This window comes from Lotus japonicus, chromosome 3, assembly GCF_012489685.1.
Source record: "Lotus japonicus ecotype B-129 chromosome 3, LjGifu_v1.2".
Taxonomy (NCBI): Eukaryota; Viridiplantae; Streptophyta; class Magnoliopsida; order Fabales; family Fabaceae; genus Lotus; species Lotus japonicus.
This window is the reverse complement of record NC_080043.1, coordinates 21,084,244-21,102,898: the sequence shown is the minus strand read 5'-3', so window position 1 is coordinate 21,102,898 and position 18,655 is coordinate 21,084,244. Positions and strand designations below refer to the sequence as shown.

The window sequence follows — 18,655 nt, the reverse complement described above, 5'->3', positions numbered from 1 at the left end:
TTAGCGAACAAAGGTTCTGTCGTCTATCCATGCTTAAATATTGTACTCTGAAGCTTCTTAAGCTTTGTCTAACGCTAGTTAGTATTGTATTGACCGAATTGACTTGTTTTGATTGACCTTCGCTTCGTTTGCTCAAAGATTCGTTTGGAGGAACACTTGGAGCAGGAAAAGAGGATTGTGAAGGAGCCTTGCTTGAACACACTGGACGAGTTCGAGGTTAGGGCAACTTACTTACTAGCTAATGTTTTAGGCGTCGATGAATTCGACTTGATTTATTGTTTATGCACTTGATTGTGATTGACTGGGGAATGTTTTTCTGGAGGCTTCGGCCGAGTGAACTAATTGAGACGTGTGTCTCCGTTTTCTGAGGCTTCGGCCGACATTGGTGATTGGGATTTATTTATCGCTTTGATTTGCCATTGATTGATTCATATGTTGTACTTGCTAAATGGATAATCATAGGCTATGTGAATACTTGTGCACATGATTTGCTGGATTATATTGATTATACTGTGCAATTATACGAATATTTGTGGAACGTCAGAGTGTGGGGAAACGGGTAGTTATGCCATACTCAAGATAAGAATTTGGGAAAGTTTGACGGGACGAACGGAGGTTCGGGCCTTATTATTGTTTTATGGATCGAGACCTTCTCAAAGGAAAATTGAGTTTGAAAATGAGATTGGAAAAACCCCATTTGAATTCACGTAAGAACTTGGGTTGTTCTGTCTAAGGCAAGAAGGGCTTTTAATGCGGCATTGTGCCCGGCCAGCTTACTTGGGAACTTCTCGGGCCATTACTTGGGGGATGATGGACCTTTTGTTTTGAGACCTTCTCTAGGGAATCATTGGAATTATGGGATCTTTGAAACTAATAGGATTAGAGACGAAACTTAACAATTTCATAATGAACCTCCATAATGTATTAAACAACCTCAAAACCCTTAATATAATGATAAAAGACTCAGACGAAAGTTTAGGGCTTGAACATTAAGTTTTGAAAATGAGAAGTGTCGTCGGATCCAGGTTTCTAGGGAAACCATTGTGCGTTGGCACTTTACTCGATGAGTAAGTTTTATTGGTTGGCCAATCCAAGGGATAAGCCGGGGAACTAGTTAGTTCTGAGTATGTTGATACTCTATTGCTCGTTGAGCAGTTTGTTTGGCCATCGAGATGGTGAGCCATGGTAAGTTGAAAGGTCACTGAGTGCGAGCTGCATTCTTTTGCTCGTTGAACAGTTTGGTTGGCCATCGAGACGGTGAGCCCAAGTGACTAGGAAAGTTACCAAGTGTGACTAGCACTTCTTTGTTTACCTTAGGGTATTGTAGAGACAATGTACTCTAGCTAGACACGCACACCTTGATGAGGACGATTCGTTGTTTGGCTAACCATATTGCATTCATGCATACATTTCTTGGAAAGTGTGCTGCTTTCCGAATGACGATCTCAGATCGGACTTCATCGGAGCGAGATGCTTCACAGGAGCGTGCAGCTTCATAGGAGCGAGATGCTTCACAGGAGTGTGCTGCTTCACAGGAGCGTGCTGCTTCATAAAAGCAATATGTTATAGCGGAGCGAGATGCTTCGAGTCATCGTGAGGGTGACATTTTATCCGGATCATATTTTGAGCATGACATAGCATTTGCATACCATGCACTTAACTATATTCGTTGATATATTGCTTATCGAGTTTTTCGAGATATAACTTATTGAATTTTTGAGATATTGAATGTTGAATTGTTATTAGAAATCTGATAACACGTTATGTATATACCTTAGGGTAGACGATACAGAACTTATATGTATATATACAACCTATATATATATACCTCTTTATTCATCACATGTTGCTTGTATTATCTATTATATTCCGTGAGTTGACCCTAGCGCCTTGGCTTTGTGTGTATGGTTGTGTTTGGGCGGTCGGCCTGCTGCCAGACGTCCAACAGCTGATTCAAGATGGTTCGTCGTTCGGGGAGGATCCTGAGCGTAATGACTACTACTGAGCCTTCGACGTGGACCCGGACTTCATGCATGATCGGATGAGGGTCGACGTTAGGAGTGTATTATATGGGGGATTGTTTTCACAGCTCTGATTGTCATTTCTCATTTTGGGGCAGGGTAGGTCCCCGACTATTAGCTTTTGTGTGGTTCTCTTCCAGGAGGATCACAGGGAGTTTGTCAGGCATAGGAAGTCTTTCGAAGGCCGTTTGGGGCTGACTTATCTTCTTGAAAACTGTATTCATAAAACTCATGGCTCTGACCATGGGAGGTACTTATTCGCCTGCGGGCATTATTCCCAATTACTTTATGTTTATCATCTTTGGGTTGAGTCTTCATTATGTTAAGTCTTCTATTTGAAAAGAAAACGAAAAAAATATTTACGCATTTTCCGCACTATTGATTTAAAGTCACTAAAGTGGCACCACCGAAATCGGGGTGTTACATTATGCACAAGATGGAGAGGGCTCTAAAGAGGATGAAGGTGAGGTGATGCGGTTGGTGGGTGGGGGTACTTGCACATTAGCACTCTGACGCTCGATTCAAGTTAGTTGGAATAACGAAAATGCTAGAAAGGGAAGATGGAATATTAATGGTACAGATGTTGATTGACTACAGGGACATGGTTTGTGCCTTCTAGGGTATCAAGGTATGAGGTTACAAAGGGTAACCTTTGGACCGAGGGTCCCTAATTTCCAGAATCCTTGTACTCGTTGGATCGCTTTAACCTCTACTGATCGTGTGGCTTTGGGAATATTTTGTAGTTGCTTTGCTCCTTAAGCTCAACGCGCGCAGGGCGGGTGTAGAGCCTTATTTACCTCAAAGGAACCGGTGATGGGATAGGACACGTTCGCTTGGATCCAAGGAAGGGTTTAGTCTCATCTTATACGTTTGTGTGGGTCATCTTGCTCGTTCGTGACAAGTGTTAATGTTCTTCTAATGAATTGTCAAATATGAGAAAATTATGGGAGGTTCACTATGTGTAAGTTGGCAGTGCTTCTAAACAGTAATCGGGTGTGGCGTGGAATAACTGGACTCGTCTGTTAGAACGGTTACATTTCCGCCAAGTTGTCAATGATATAAATCCGTTGGTTATAGCCACGATTTCCAATACCTTTATGGCATTCAAAAAATTTTCTTTAATACATTTAAAAACATTTAATATTCTTTCATTTTCTATTACATTACTTATTATATCTCCAATTTTTTTCTTTTTATCCATATCTCTTTCAATATGGGTATGTATTTGAGGCGTGAATAACTTTTTATTGTATTTCATATTAGACGATTATATAGGGTAATGAGTAGAACGATTCCGATGGTACACTGACCATGTGAAAACCAGGAGGCCTCGCATTGAAGGTAGCATTATCACGCTTTTAAGTTTACATGGATAGGACACAGGAACTGCCATGCTATAATAGACCAAGCCTTATATATTGTACAGGCAGTGAAAACTGCCTAACGTGGGGATGAATTTCTATACAAATCCTCTCACTTTCATAAACTTAAGGGTTAATTTCACCTCTTAAATATGTATCTTTTGTCCCCCTTTGTTTATTTCTCTCTTTCTATAGGGTTAAATATGTTTATGGTCCCTGTGTATTGAGGACAGTTTGAGTTTGGCCCCTAATTTTTTCAAAGTAAAGTAACCATCCCTCCGATTACACTTTTCGTAACAAACCACCCTTAACTCCGCCAGTCCTTGCCAAATACCATCACCTGAGGGGACGTGGCATTGCCACGTATTAAATGAGGTTGACCTGAAATTTATTTTTTAGTAAAAATTAAAAATGACGTTTTTTTAAGGTTTTCATTTTTTATTAAATTAAAAATAAAATTAAGACACTCTAATTAACTTCCTAATTACATACCTATTTTAACAAATAAAATGCAAATTAATAGTTCATGGGTTCCTCTTCATCTATGTTCTTCATTTTCATATTCATCATCTTCTCCAGCATTAAAAATATAAAATCCAGAAAATAGAATAATTCATCATCAAACCCCTTCTTCCATTTAATTCACCAAAAGCCTTAAAATCAATCCTCAAAACTAGATCTAGGGTTTCCTCATCAAATCACAACCCCCAATTCGTGGAACACAAACAGCAACAAAACATCCCAATTCGTGGAACACAATAAGCAGCAAATCAAGAAGCTTAACCGATCCCTTAGGCGAAGATGAAGAAGCAGAAGAAGCATCACCACTAACCAAAACATCCATGACAACGTCCTCCATTTTCACCCAACCATATTCTTCTCCATGACCCAATACGCGGACCTCATCCAACCGTTTCTGGCGAGCATGCCGAGGATGGCGGCGAACGCCGATTCAGACCCCCTGAAACCGGGTTGCCTCTCGGCCCAACGGAAGAACCAGAGAGCAGATCTGGGTCGGGTTCAGACTGAATGGAGGACCCGAACGAACAGCTCAGACTGGGGAAACCGCTGCGCGCAAGTGATCAGAAACAGAGGAAGGATTGTGGAGTGAAACGACGTCGTAGGGGCTGGAGGGGCATGTGCTGAAGGAGAAGATGAAGCGAGATTTGAGGGGTGTGGTTGCTGGTGTGGAGAAGACTCTGAAAGAGAGGGTCATCGATTGAATGGAAAATTGGTGAATGGGTCTGCTGAAAGTGACAGAGGAAGATGGTGGAACCAAATCCAAAGATATCATTTTTTGCTAATTTTTCTGGGTTTGATGAATGATCCTTTATGCACCTGAAGATTGATGTTGAAGAGTGGGTTTTTGATGAAGAAGATATGCAGATGAAGATTTGTAAATAATAATAAGGTGAAAATAAATTCCAGGTCAACCTCATTTAATACGTGGCAATGCCACGTCCCCTCAGGTGATGGTATTTGGCAAGGACTGGCGGAGTTAAGGGTGGTTTGTTACGAAAAGTGTAATCGGATGGATGGTTACTTTACTTTGAAAAAATTAGGGGCCAAACTCAAACTGTCCTCAATACACTACACAGGAACCATAAACATATTTAACCCCTTTCTATATATCATGTTCTGCAGTCTAAAAGTGGGAAGCTATCTTTATCCATATTTTTATATGATATATGCATTATTATGACATGAGATGAGATGAGATAATGGATGCCAAGTGAAGGGGTCACATCTGCACGTGGTTGCTGATTCCTCTAGACTCTAGTTATTAAACTACACTGCAATTTTCCCACTAAAACCGTTGAGTCTTTCACCCGCTAGCTGTTGCTAGCTGTCTCTAATTCCCTCCCCATGTGACCCTCTTCCTTTCCCTTCCCTCTCTCTCCAAAACCTCACGACCTTAGAAAAATGAAACAAACAAGGACATACATACATTACATACATACCCAAATCTAAGGGAAAAAAAATAAACAGAGTACATTTGGTTTATAGTTGAACTTTTTAAGCATTTAATTCATATTCAATTTATGAGCTGTGTGTATGGAGAATAATTTGTTAAACAAAACATATATGCATGCATATAATATTCAAGTTTTAAGAGGATTAGTCACGTGACTGCCGACCGACTTGAAAAAAATCACCTTTATTGCACATGAATAAAAACACCATGATGATGAGGTTGTACATGACACAATGGCTTTGCCTCTCATCTCTTTAATACACTACCCCTCTGGTTTTAGAAGCCCAAGAACGAACAACAAGATTTTCAACTAAGATTTGCTGTTGTGTTGGTTAGGTTGTTGTGATCTCTCTCTGTTCTCTTTCTCTCTATCTGTCTATTTTCTCAAACACACAACACACTTAGAACAAGTTAGAAACCCAAAGCCATTTGTAGTACACGAAATTATCGGTATCCCTCTATATTTGGGGTCACACAAACATAGGGAATAATGGCACAGTTACCTCCTAAAATACCAACCATACCCCAAAATTGGCCTTCTTTTCCTCACCATAGGGGATTAATGTCGAACTTCACCACCACCGCCGCCACCACCACCACCACCCCTCCAAGTCAACACCAATCACCACCAACATCCTCACAACAATTACCATCATGGGTTGACGAGTTTCTTGACTTCTCCTCAACGCGGCGGGGGTCTCACCGGCGCTCCGTCAGCGACTCCATTGCCTTCCTGGAGACACCGTTCCTTGACGAATGCCAAGATGGCAGCGGCGGCGGCAGCGATGAGTTCAATAGGATGGACGATGAGCAGCTCATTTCCATGTTCTCCGATGACATCTCCGGCGTTGTTCTTCCGCCTCCGCCGCTTTCTTCCGCGTCCAACCCCTCCTCGCCGTCGTCTGACCAGAACAGCAACAACGATGAAAAGGCAATGGCGTTGGACGCTGTTCCTGTTCACCCCAAGAGCGAAGCCGTTGATGATGAAACGTCGTTTAAGAATGAGGCGGCGCAACCTCCCTTCGCCACCACTGAAACCGTCGTCGATCCCAAGAGGGTTAAAAGGTAATTTTATATTACTAGATTGTTTCATTTTTTTTTTGTTTCCTACTAGATTGTTTTATTCACCACTTCCCATGCGCACACAATTAAGGACAATTATTTTATTTTGAAAATTATTTCAGAATTGAATTAATGAATTATAAATACATTACTATGAAATTATGATTTTGATCATCATTATCGAAATGCATGATTTTTTATGGTGAAAACTGAAAAGCATTGGCTATAGTTTAATTTATGGGGAAATTTTTGTTGAACAGGAAATTCTCATGATATGTTTACACAGCATATTGTATATCAACTATCAAGCAGTCATAATATATTCAATTTAATGATATAAGACACTTAATTGCTTTAATATTTTTATATTTGGATCTTACGAAAATTAATCTGATATAACCAATTAAATGAGTTGGTTGATTGGTGGGAAGTCAAATATGTTCATCTCCAGCTACATTTCAAGCTCACAATTTTCCATGCAACATTTTACGCAACCTATAGACTATAGGCTATTGATTTTGATAAGGTTGAAGTGTTACTAATTCAAGTGTGATTTTTGGAGTATTTAGACTTTTTAAATGTAATTCAATTCAAAAACTAGTTTAAGAAAATTTTCTTTTCATATATAATAATCATTTTAGTCATATTTTTAATAAATATGAAACTTCTCAACACATCATCTCATATTCAATACTAAATATTTAAAGCGTGGAATATGTAGAAATGAACATCTGCGGATCTATATATGCTCCATATACGGATGATCTCCACTTAGCGAAATAATGATAGACTCTAAAACTGTATTAGAATTTGAGAGATCTAAGAGAGAATTTAATAGTTAACTCAAAATTTAAAGATTTTCATATATAAAAATTACTTTGCCAATATATCTTATATCTTAGATGATTTGGAACACCTCAACAATACTTATTGGTTAAAAATAGATCCCGAAGATAATATTATATATATGAATCATAAATGGAATGCCTTAAGATTAAGATTTTAATTTATTTTGATGGTTTTTGGAAATAGAGTTTCCACTTGTTTTTTTTTTTGGCCGTGAGAGTTTCCACTTGTTAGAAAGATAATACTAATAATAATTAGAGTGTGAAACTTTTTTTTTGGGTCAAATTAGAGTGTGAAACTTAACATGGTTAAATATTTTTACAATTCCGAGGATATATCATTCTCATAGCCAGCCCATCATACCATGTGGTCTTTGGCCCATTATAGCATGTTATCCTCCTTTTGGGTCCAACATCTAGATCGCATGTTGAGTATTTTGTATGACAATGGAATTATGGAATAATTTTTATTTCTATTTGTATTTCAATATCATTCTTTGAACTTATATTTCCACATGAAGCAATTAAGTGTGGTTGGGCAACGCTTTTGGGTTTTAGTTTATTCTGAAAAATCTATGAATCTTTTCCTTTCCCTTTGCTTAAACCAAACAAACCATAAGTGCACACATCTATTTTTTTAACAATCATGAATTGTATCAAAAAAACTATCATTAATTAATAAGTATGCATGTCAGGATTTTGGCTAACCGGCAATCAGCTCAGAGGTCAAGGGTGAGAAAGCTACAGTACATTTCTGAGCTTGAAAGGAGCGTAACCACTTTGCAGGTGAATTGGTTTTATTTACAATATATTTGCTTACTTATTAGTTCCACAAAATCAAATGAGTATTAGCTGACAATAAAAAAGAAATTGTGGTAAATACTGACTGTGAAAAATGTGAATTAAATGAAGACGGAGGTTTCAGCATTGTCACCACGAGTTGCATTCTTGGACCATCAACGTTTGATTCTTAATGTCGACAACAGTACCTTGAAGCAACGGATTGCTGCTTTGGCCCAAGACAAGATTTTCAAAGACGGTAAGTACAATGCCTTTTCTTAAATTGTTAGATATATTTTCACTTCAGCATTTTCATAATCATAATATTTATTTTTCTTCATGTTAAAAGCTTGAATAACAAACATAGTATTAGAATTGGTACACTTAACTCAACCACATAAGCTAGCTCAAGATTTAATGGTTGATCTACCGTTTGTAAATGTTCTCTGTGTCATATTACTAGTCAATGAGACTTCTAACACCTGGATGACTTCAATATAAGTGTTTTCTACTTAATGGATCTAGGATATATATGCTCTGATACCATATTAGAATTTATGAGATCTAACTCAACATTAAAGATAGCTCAAGAGTTAATGGTTGCTTTAACTCGTATAAAGGTTATCTATATTATATCTCTGGTGAATGACTCAATGTGAGACTTCTAATCTATAGTGTGTGCATATGATATACAAAGATTAATTGTTGATCTTCATGAATAATGTTGATGTTGATATCTAAGTTTGGAATCTTTCAGATGAAAATTGCACGCTGTAAAAGCGCATTTTTGAAACATGAAGAATTGAATTCTTTTATTCGATTAGTCACCTCTGGAAATTGAGATAGTGGGTGTTGTTTTTGAATTTCTCAGCTCATCAAGATGCATTAAAGAAGGAAATTGAAAGACTGAGGCATATCTATCACCAACAGAGTCTTCAAAAGATGGGAAACAACAACAACAGCAACAACAATGGCCATTCTCTTCAATCCCCACCAGCATCACAGCAACATCCACAACACTCTCTTCACCAGCAACTAACAGCTTCTCCACCTTTGGCATACAAGGACAATGAGCAGCTTCTCAGCTAATTAAGGGAAAGATTTAAAAAAGAAAAAAACATGGAGGAATAAGGCAGTGGATGAGTAATGAATATTGTCCCTTGATGCCATATAACTAGAACTTTCACATGATGTGTTCCTCATTAATGTTAATGTGGGACTCCTGACACACAGTTATGAGGTTGGAGGGTAGGAAGTTGACAAGTGGATTGATTAAATAGATTCAAGTTTTTTTTCTTGCTTCAAGGTGGTGTGTGGATTGGAATTACAAGATTTAATTAATTTCTGTATGATTACACTTTTTTTTCTTTTTATGAGAAAATTATTCTCAATGATTTCTTTGGGGTGGAATAAGGGGACAGAGCATCGTGGGTTTGGATCGGGATCAGCATGGAAGCTATCAGAGAATTACTTTTCTCCTTTTATTTTATTGTTTTGGAGGAAGGGGTATTTGATTGATGTATTATTTTTTGTTCCATTTGGGTGTAGTTTAATTTCTGCTATTTTTTATTTTTCCTGTATGTCATTTGGAAAATTGTACAAAATGTTATGTAACTCTAACATTAATTCTTAACGTATGGAACTTGATGTTGTGTATATTTTTAAGATTTTGTGTTGTGTTGTGTCATCAAATTTCTGGATCTCAATTGAAGCATATATACATGGATGGAACTTACCATGATTTCTTTAGGTCCAAAATTTAATACCCCAAACCCAGTACTCATGGGTTGGTGTTGTTTAAATTCATATCCAATCCAATTAAATGTAGAGACAATGATTGTTCGTTTCGTTCTAGTTATTTTGGTAAGAGAGACAATAATGATTTCTAATGGTAGTTAAATGCTGCAAATGTGCTTCTTTGGTAAGAAAACAGAGTTGAGTTTTCTCTTCAAATACTACTATTCTTCTGATCACTAGTTTTTATTCGATTATGATATGATACACTATCACATTACCGAGAGTAGTAAGGATATAAACAAATTTAGACCAGATTTGGACACTTTGTGGTGGTTTATAACCATCGTTAATGTTTGCAGCAGTTAAAAACCGTCGCTAAAGTATATGGTCGTTGGTTACAAAGCAAAAAATGTACGCCCATATATCACGACTCAAACAAATTAGTTATTCTTATGGTAAGAGAATATCGAACCTGAGTATAGGACATAGGACGCATGCAAGATGGTGAGCCTGCTCCATTTGACTGCTTCTTCGTTGAAGGTGTCCTTTTTCTCGTATCCAAGGTGCTCCAGAATGCGAAAATGTGTGTGTTGTCACAAATTAATTAACCGTTAATGGAAGAAGGTGTCGCGTGTAGCGTTCCAACTAGCGAGGACTGATCCAACACCACTTCCTAAAGTTGGCTTAATGATAAGTTGCAGGATACGAAATGCCAAAATTGCCTTCGCTTGGGAGGTGAAGAATCACCTTTGCCCCGTTTCATTGTCTTTATATTCAGTAATTAAGCTCCATTTCGGGTTTTCTTACTCTTGCCATATCTACTGACAGTTCTTCTTTGAAAGTGGCCATCAAGAATGAACCCATTGTTCAGCAACTTTTCCTTCAAGATCTTCATCACTCTTCAATTTTGGTAAGTTCTTTGACCTTTCTGTTATTACGAGTAAGAGCATAAATGAAGCTCCTGCAATTACGAAGATGGAGTAAGGGGATTTGTGGGTTTGAGGTAGGGGTGTTCGCGGATTGGATTGGATCGTTTTTGAGGAGAAAAATCATCCGATCCGATCTCATCGGTTTTATGATTTTGTCATCCAATGGATTTTTTACTAAATTCAAATCCGAACCAATCCGATCCAATCTATAGCGGTTTGGATTGGATTGGATTGTTCGGTTTTTGTTTCACTTTTTTATACTTTGAAATTGTGTTGTATGAATTTTAAAAATATATAATATATGATAAATACAATGATACATAATTTATAACATTAATATAACATTCATAAATTATAACATAGTCAACATATTTTAAAATTATGATTATAATTGTTTACTTTGATGCATGTATATAGTAAACTTTGATGCATGTGTGATATAATCAATATATATACAATAAATATGTACTATGTAAGTGTAAATGGAATGATATATGTATAACTAAAAGTATACATATTTGTGAATGTTCGGTTTGGATTGGATTGGTTCGGTTTTGGAAATCAAATCCGAAATCCGATCCGATCCAATAAATAATTTCGGTTTTTTCAATTTTCAGTCCGTTCGGTTTTCGGTTTGATTGGATTTCGGTTTTTTTGGATCGGTTTGTCGGTTTTGTTTGGATTGGTTCGGTTATGAACACCCCTAGTTTGAGGATTTGTGGGTTTGGATCCGTGGGTGTGAAGAATAGGGGAAGATGATGTTTTTTAAGAAGGATGATGAATAAGCATGATATAAATACAACTTTGTTCATTAATTTACCAATTGATTGTGTAGCTCAAGTGGTGAAGTGTGCGTTTTTCTATTCTAAGGTCCTCGGTTCCAATCCCCCAACCCCTTTTGTCAAGTTCGGAATGTTGTTTAATGACGTGTCACACCACGTAGAGTGCTGACGTGGCACTTAACAGCCACACCGTCCACTTTTTAACGTTGAAACATCAGGGGGAAAAACTACTTTTTAGCCATAAAGATATTATCTAAGGTTACTCTATTTTTAGGTGCGCTTACATAATGAATTCTCTATGCCAGCTACTAACCCCCAATGGCATCAACATTGTACTGAAAGAGCTTTTTTTGGGAGTTAACATACTTGAGTCGCATGACTCAATATCAAAGAATTCTTACACAACAATACTCATTGAAAATCGATAAAATCGTAGATCTTACCGCTGACTAAGTAGAGGATCTGACTTTAATAGTGATTTGTAACATTGTATATTGTAATATTATTCATAAATTAAGGACATATCAGCATTCCAGGTTATTTTAGCAGTCATCTGTTTGTATGACAGAACACACTTTAAAGTGCGTCACTTGCGTATTTTAAAGTTTGTTACACTCGCACTTCAAATTCGAAAAGGACACACGTTAAGAGTGCAAACATCACGCTCTTTCAAAGTTTGAGAACCAAAAAAATTAAGAGTCTTTCCAGATTTTACGAAAATAAAGGTGGTATGAATAGATGTAGGATGATGATAATAACAATTCCCTTACTTTAATCATCATATTAAAATAAAATTTTAGCAAGTTTGAATTAACTTCCTTATATTAAAATCAATTCTCATTTTCCAAAAAATTATCAAAAACCCCAAACAAGTACAATAATGTCAACCCAATGAATGACATAATCAATACAAAGTTGGTCGTACGTGTAGTCCTCACACTAGCAGCAGTTATGCGATCCTCCTACTTGCACTATGGCCAACTAACTGCATAATCCAATCATTCATCATTTTTCTCATACATATATTGATGAAAAAATTTAGTTGACACTTTTTTTCACTCACATTTAATGAGAGATAAGAAAAGAAGAAAGATAAATAAGAAATATGATCAGTAATGTAATAAAAAAAATGAAGAGAAAGAAAGTGGATATGAGATGATCAGATGAAACAAAAATTTGAGTATGAATAAATCATAAATCATATTTCAAAAAAAAAAAATCATAAATCATAGCTCTATATTAATTTGAGTGTTCAAGTGCGTTACCCACCTTGTCCCTGGATGTTTTCTTACTCTGCCTCACATAATCAATCAGTAATCGCCAGAATGTTTCTGTCTAGGACTAGACATTCATATGAATTCACTATTTGGAGCCAATTATCGTTTCTTCCACTTCACTATTTGTCTCAATTAATTTACATCAACTGCACCATTACAATTCATAACATATATAGTATAACATATTCTGCTCTATGCAGGACCACACAATACAATTTTTGTCAACAATCCTCACCCAAAGTTTGTTATGTCACATCTCTTGGTCTCGCTCACAAGGAGTCACTAAACATAATAAAGAACATCTTTGAGAACAAAAACCATAAGCAACGAGAGTAGGTACATGAGGTATGCTGGAATGGATGTCCAAACTGGAAAAGTGTGGAAAAAACTAGCAGCGAGTCCCATTACAGCACAAACAATTGCCACAACAAGTACATCAGCTGAGAATTCCCAAGTAATTTCTCGCACGTATATCAGAATAGAGATCACCACAAAGCCAAGAATGTTGTTCATGAACACCGCTCCATAAATCTGCATTAATCCCATTGTCATCATATATGTAAGTATCTTTAGAAATATAATATAAAACCCTTCATATTGTTTGTGTCTAACAACTTTGTGCATGTTTGATTTTCAGTTTGAAACAATATTAAGTATCTCGTAAATTGGAATCACAATTTCCGGTGCACATTCCCAACGAAATGCAGCTGTTCACCCAAGCGCAGTGTAGTTTTCTTCGCTGGACTCAAGGTTCGTGATCAAGACCGATAACGTGGCTACGAGCTCTTTCCTTACTCAGAAGAGAGCCCCCACGCGGGCACACCCCTAATATCCTCCCTTTACCACATCATGGGGTTTACAGGAGATCCCAGAGGCTCGCTCGGAAAGGCTGCTATACCATACCTTTTGACTCAACTCTACTCGGGGAGTCACTGGACTCACTATAGTAGTCCGTCCGGCTGTGTGGAAATGGACTTTTGAGATATATGTTTTGTTCATCACATGCTATCCGATGCTCTATGACCTAGTGGGCTGGAGTTCTATGTATCATTCACGCTTCAAATGTGGTGAGTTCTTTTGTGAGGGTGTGTTAGAAATGTAATATAAAATCATTCATGTGTACTAAACCAACAATTTGGTCTGATATTAGAAGTTAAACTAGTGAACAAGGAAAAATGCCACAGGAACATGACTAACCTCATACATTGTGTGTGAAGTGTTACCGCTTTTCTTGTGGCTAGCTTCTTTGATTGCATTGGTTGCTTCTCTAAAATTTGTAGCCAGGGGGACTATAATAAATGAGATGAAAAAGGATGAAAGCCCCGCAGCTTCAGAGAATTTCTGAACACTTGCTATTAGAGGCTCTGCAAGAAGAGCCAGCATAGTAATTCCCAACACCACATATCCTATAGCTGCCAACCATGCAGATATCCCTTTTTGTTGATTCTCTTCCATTACCTTTTCCACTTCTTCCCAGGTCTAATACAAAATCATTTCAGAGAAAATGTGTAAATATATATTCATCAAGTATTTTGCAAATTAAGAAGAAGAAAAAATGAAAATCGTAAGTTTCTTAAGGAAAAATGGAAATACTTGATGTGTTCCTTGAGCTGAGGATTTTGAGTTAGCAGTTTTGCTGGAATTTGAGTTTATCCATTTTGAAAGACCTTCAACAAATTCATTCTCACTGATTTCGTCGTCTCTGTTGAGATCAAGATCTTGAAGTAGTTTTGCAGCTGCCTCCTCTACATCTACAGTCTTGCCAAAGTGGATCTCCTTCACTATTTTATCTAACTCAGATCTCGAAACATGGTTATCCCCATTTGTGTCAACTTGTTCAAACAACCTGTTGCATCACACAGGCCAAGATAACAGTTAAAATTAGTTAGGAACATTTAGGTTTTTGTTGTGTCATCAAGACATCCAAATCTCATCAACTTTGGCAGTTTAAATGTTAAGTGCTTATGTCAATATATAAGCTAATTTGAGAAGCTCCTTAAAATAAGCTCAAAATAGATTATGTTTGGAAGAATTTAATTGAGCTTATTTTATAGCGTAAGCCCTTATGGAAGTATTTGGGAGAGCTTATGTAAATAGATTATGGTCTACCTATAAGTTGTTTTGAGCTTATTTTCATTATCTATTCAGATTAGTTTATGAATAAGAGCTTATGCTTACCTATAACTTATTTTCAGCATATTTCAATAAATTTCTCAAATTAGCTTATGAATAAATTATGATGCGATAAGTGCTTATTGCCATAAACACTTAATTAAACCGTTCACTAAAAGCACCCTATTAGTAAGATAGGTATAAGCGCTTATCCAAGAGCTTATCGTATGAAAATAAGCTCGAAACACTAAACATGTATGCTTTAAAAATAAGGTCAAATAGGCTTTTTTCCAAACACTGCGTTAATATATGTATGATCACAATAAAGTAGATGAATACCTTCTGATAGCAGTTGTATCAGGTGTGCCTTCAGCTGTGAGCAACCTGCCAACCATATCATCCTGAGCATGCTTCAAGACTCCAGAAATAAGATGTCCCTTCAACTCACGTTCTTTTCTCACATGTTCAATCCATGGCTTGATAAAAGTCTGTTCATTATTCATTAAGGACAAGCTTAATTAGCAAGGTGAAAAATACAAGGACCAAATTTCAAAGAAAATTAAAGAAGAAACTCATTTGCAATTAATCTCAAAAGGACTAGAACTCTGCATTTTCTTAAATGGCAGTAGATTGTATAAGGAAATTGCAAATTATAATGTCACATGGTGCATTATCACACACCTGATACATTTTATTCATAGATTCTTTGGGGAGGTACTTTTGATCCAGAGCATGCTTTGATTGGTTAATGTATTCAGTTAAGCCAGTGACAAATTCTTCCTTGGTTATAATTTGGTCACCGTTTCGGTCAAAAACTTTCAACATGTCTGCAATTTTTTCATCTTGTATATTTGTGTCAGTTAAGTTGTTCCCAAGCAGCAACTCTTTCACTTCAGAAGTTAATAAATCCTTGTTTCCACGTTGACTGATTTCATGATATAGCCTGCATGGTGATGAAGTATTGTAGACTTGTAGTTATGTACTCCATAAATGCTTAAAAACTAGACAAATATGAGCATCAAATCCTTTGAAAATTGTCTCATGAAATCAATCTCACTTACCCACTGATAGCAGTTATATTAGGAGTTCCATCTTCGGTTAGGATCTTTTGCAGAGTTTGCTTTTCAACTCGTTGAAAAATTCTTAATATCAAATCATCATGTTTTATGTATTCTAGCCTTGTTTTCTCTATCTGAGGTTTAAATACCTGCATATTCATTAGCTCAATGTAAGAAGACAGTTTGCTATTGAAAAGAAGCAATAATCAAATAACAGAATGCAAAAAGTTTACAATATAGTAACTGGTTGATGGAAGAGGGTATGTTACACCCCTTCTCTTACTCAGAGCATGTTTGATCCTAGGTTTGCTTGCAAGTCCATGGTTAGAATAAATTTTTAAACGTTATCATATTTCTTTCCATAATTGATTCTAGTTTCTAAAATAATTTCAGGATGCAACTGCAATTGCTAACTAATGTGATCGACATAATCAATTGTGAGATTTCATAACTGGATTCTACAATATTATCCTACAGAAATTGTCATTTCACTTTTAACTCACTTTTAGTATTGACAACCAATTCTAACAATAGTAATGTAAACACACACAATTAGACAGAGTGATTTTAAGGATCACCTAAATGCAAATAGATGGTGTTGGATGAGAAACCTGGTATATAAAGTATGAGATGAGAAAAGCCACAGAAATAATAAGAGAAACCATCAAGGTCACATCACGTGGTGTAGAAGATAGCTGAAACACTTTGGGAATCTGCATTAGGATGAGTGGTATAACAGAGAAAACCATGATTATTGCCATCTTTCTGGTCTCTACATCCATGGTGATGCCATAACCTATAAATCCATTAAGAAAAACTAGACATCAATTATTACACATCTAACAACTACAAAGGAGTTAAGGCTCATGAAGAATTTGTTTGTTTGTTTTAAGATTATGCACTTTTTTATAAGTAAATATTTAAGGATTCAAGTACAGGGAAAGAAACAAACAGACCAGTCAAAGTTTTTTTTATTCTTCCAATTGATGAAGTTGAGCTAACAGAATTAAGGTCATCTTTCAACTTTTGCTTGCCAATAATAACACAGGTTCCCCACACTACTGTAAGAAGCAAGATGGAAGATCCAGCCAACAAACCAACTCCAGTGGAAGCATACTCTTGTGCACTCTCCTTATCGCTGGAAAGACCAGTAACTGATAAACCAAGTCAAACAAAAGCCACAAATGTGTTTATATCACCCTTAACAGAATTGATTCTGGAAACAAATGCTTCTACTGAAGTAGCCTACATCAACGTGAGTTCAAACGATGTGATTATGTTTGGATACTTTTACGAAAAAAGTGATTTTTGCAGGGTAATGTATTAAAATTCAGTTGTAAAATCTAGTTGATTATGCTTAATGCAGACGCAGCTATTTGTTGCGGTAAGTGGATTCAATTCTTGACCATGAAATCAATTTTACTGGTACATCCAAACAAAGATTTTAGCTGGCTTAAATTGATTTTAACTGAGTAGAATGGATTCTACTAAATAATGAAAATAATTCAAATAATATAGTATCTCAACTACCTTAAACCAGATACAGCAGAGTGACAAAGTCAATTGAAAGTTTGAAAACTGCTTTAGAAGTAGTAAATGAAAGAAAAAAAAGGACTATTTCATACCAACAAGAATTAAGGACTCTGGAAGGGCACCAAGGATATCAAAGGCACTAGCACCAAAAACACCAGGACCAAGAATCTTGAAGATTTGTTCACCCCCAGCAGCCAAATATGACTCTCCATGGAACAACAAGTACTCATAAACCAAAATCAGGAAGAGATGACCAAGAATGTTGTTGGAACATGGCAAGAACCCATACATTTGCTTACAGTACTCCCCTGGAGAAGATTCATGTTCAACAACCCCTTGGTCTATGAGTCTTAGATAAGAGTCTTGGGTCTGAATCTGAACATCATCATCCCCATCAGAAACCAATGACTGAGAAACACTGGTGCTAAGAAAACGGCACTCAACTACTTGAAGTGCTACTACAGAAAGATAGAGTGTGAAGCATGCTAGCTTTCTAATGTTCCTCATTTTTATCTATGTTGAACTGAGAGTAAGAGAAATTGAGGGAGCAGAAATGACCCAACAGAATGAGATTCTTTCATCTATTTTCTATGTAGTATCTATTTGAACTATCTTTAAGACCACATGTGAAGCATTGAGTATCCACAATATACGATTATCACGTGGGTTTATTTTAACAATTTAACTGGACTTGTGCACCATACAAATTATTAAATAAGACAATGTGATATGCATCGTCATTTAATAATCTACATCAAAGTTACAACGACTGGATCGAAGGTTTGGTGTCTATCGAAGAAGTCAAATACTCATGTCTTGTCAATATTTGTCATTATTTTAGTAGAATTGCTTAGGCATTTCTTGTACATGAAAGCAACAAAGTTAAGTGACATTAATTTTTTTTTATAAATAATTTAAATGAGATTTAAGTAATGATCTCAGGAAAATGTGGTGACATATAAATAATATGAAAAATTGGATAGTCAACGTTCATCAAGCATCTCGCATTATAAGATAGTATTCTTAGTTTATCCCCTAGCTAGCTCTATCCATAAATTCAAGTAAATTATAACCATTTTATATATACTAGTTTTTAACCGGTGCCTTGCACGGGGAATTTAATTTTGAATTTATATTTTTTTTATTTTTGTTAATCAATTAATATCTTTTTTTAATTTATTCT

The 18,655-nt window shown here is 36.3% G+C and overlaps 2 protein-coding genes across 3 annotated transcripts; one reads left to right on the top strand and one right to left on the bottom strand.

Annotated features, from left to right (window-relative positions):
- The first annotated feature begins 5,533 nt into the window (after positions 1-5,533).
- LOC130748375 (basic leucine zipper 2-like) lies at positions 5,534-9,702 on the top strand. 2 transcript variants are annotated; one of them, XM_057601599.1, is made up of 4 exons: positions 5,534-6,422; positions 7,960-8,050; positions 8,177-8,303; positions 8,802-8,940. In XM_057601599.1, exons 1-4 carry the CDS (start codon positions 5,848-5,850, stop codon positions 8,819-8,821), a joined length of 813 nt encoding a protein of 270 aa, XP_057457582.1. In that variant the 5' UTR covers positions 5,534-5,847; the 3' UTR covers positions 8,822-8,940. The 2 variants fall into 2 exon arrangements, with proteins under 2 accessions (XP_057457582.1, XP_057457581.1); XM_057601598.1 differs by having other exon boundaries at positions 5,568-6,422; positions 8,916-9,702.
- Positions 9,703-12,806: 3,104 nt separating this feature from the next.
- LOC130748287 (sodium/calcium exchanger NCL2-like) lies at positions 12,807-18,077 on the bottom strand. The gene is made up of 9 exons (XM_057601471.1): positions 17,565-18,077; positions 16,896-17,093; positions 16,551-16,735; positions 15,943-16,088; positions 15,563-15,824; positions 15,221-15,369; positions 14,363-14,615; positions 13,967-14,248; positions 12,807-13,300 (listed from the first exon to the last, which is right to left on the bottom strand). The coding sequence occupies exons 1-9, from the start codon at positions 17,977-17,979 to the stop codon at positions 13,052-13,054; spliced, it is 2,139 nt and encodes a 712-aa protein (XP_057457454.1). The 5' UTR covers positions 17,980-18,077; the 3' UTR covers positions 12,807-13,051.
- Positions 18,078-18,655: the final 578 nt, after the last annotated feature.

What these genes read in the sequence shown, in the direction of transcription:
- LOC130748375 (XM_057601598.1), top strand. Translation starts at nt 5,848, where the DNA reads ATGGCACAGTTACCTCCTAAAATACCAACCATACCCCAAAATTGGCCT. An exon ending in GATCCCAAGAGGGTTAAAAG is followed by an intron (nt 6,423 to 7,959) that starts GTAATTTTATAT and finishes TATGCATGTCAG; the next exon opens with GATTTTGGCTAACCGGCAAT. An exon ending in GGAGCGTAACCACTTTGCAG is followed by an intron (nt 8,051 to 8,176) that starts GTGAATTGGTTT and finishes AATTAAATGAAG; the next exon opens with ACGGAGGTTTCAGCATTGTC.
- LOC130748287 (XM_057601471.1), bottom strand. Translation starts at nt 17,979, where the DNA reads ATGAGGAACATTAGAAAGCTAGCATGCTTCACACTCTATCTTTCTGTA. An exon ending in AATATAACTGCTATCAGTGG is followed by an intron (nt 15,825 to 15,942) that starts GTAAGTGAGATT and finishes ATCACCATGCAG; the next exon opens with GCTATATCATGAAATCAGTC. An exon ending in CAGCTCAAGGAACACATCAA is followed by an intron (nt 14,249 to 14,362) that starts GTATTTCCATTT and finishes ATTTTGTATTAG; the next exon opens with ACCTGGGAAGAAGTGGAAAA.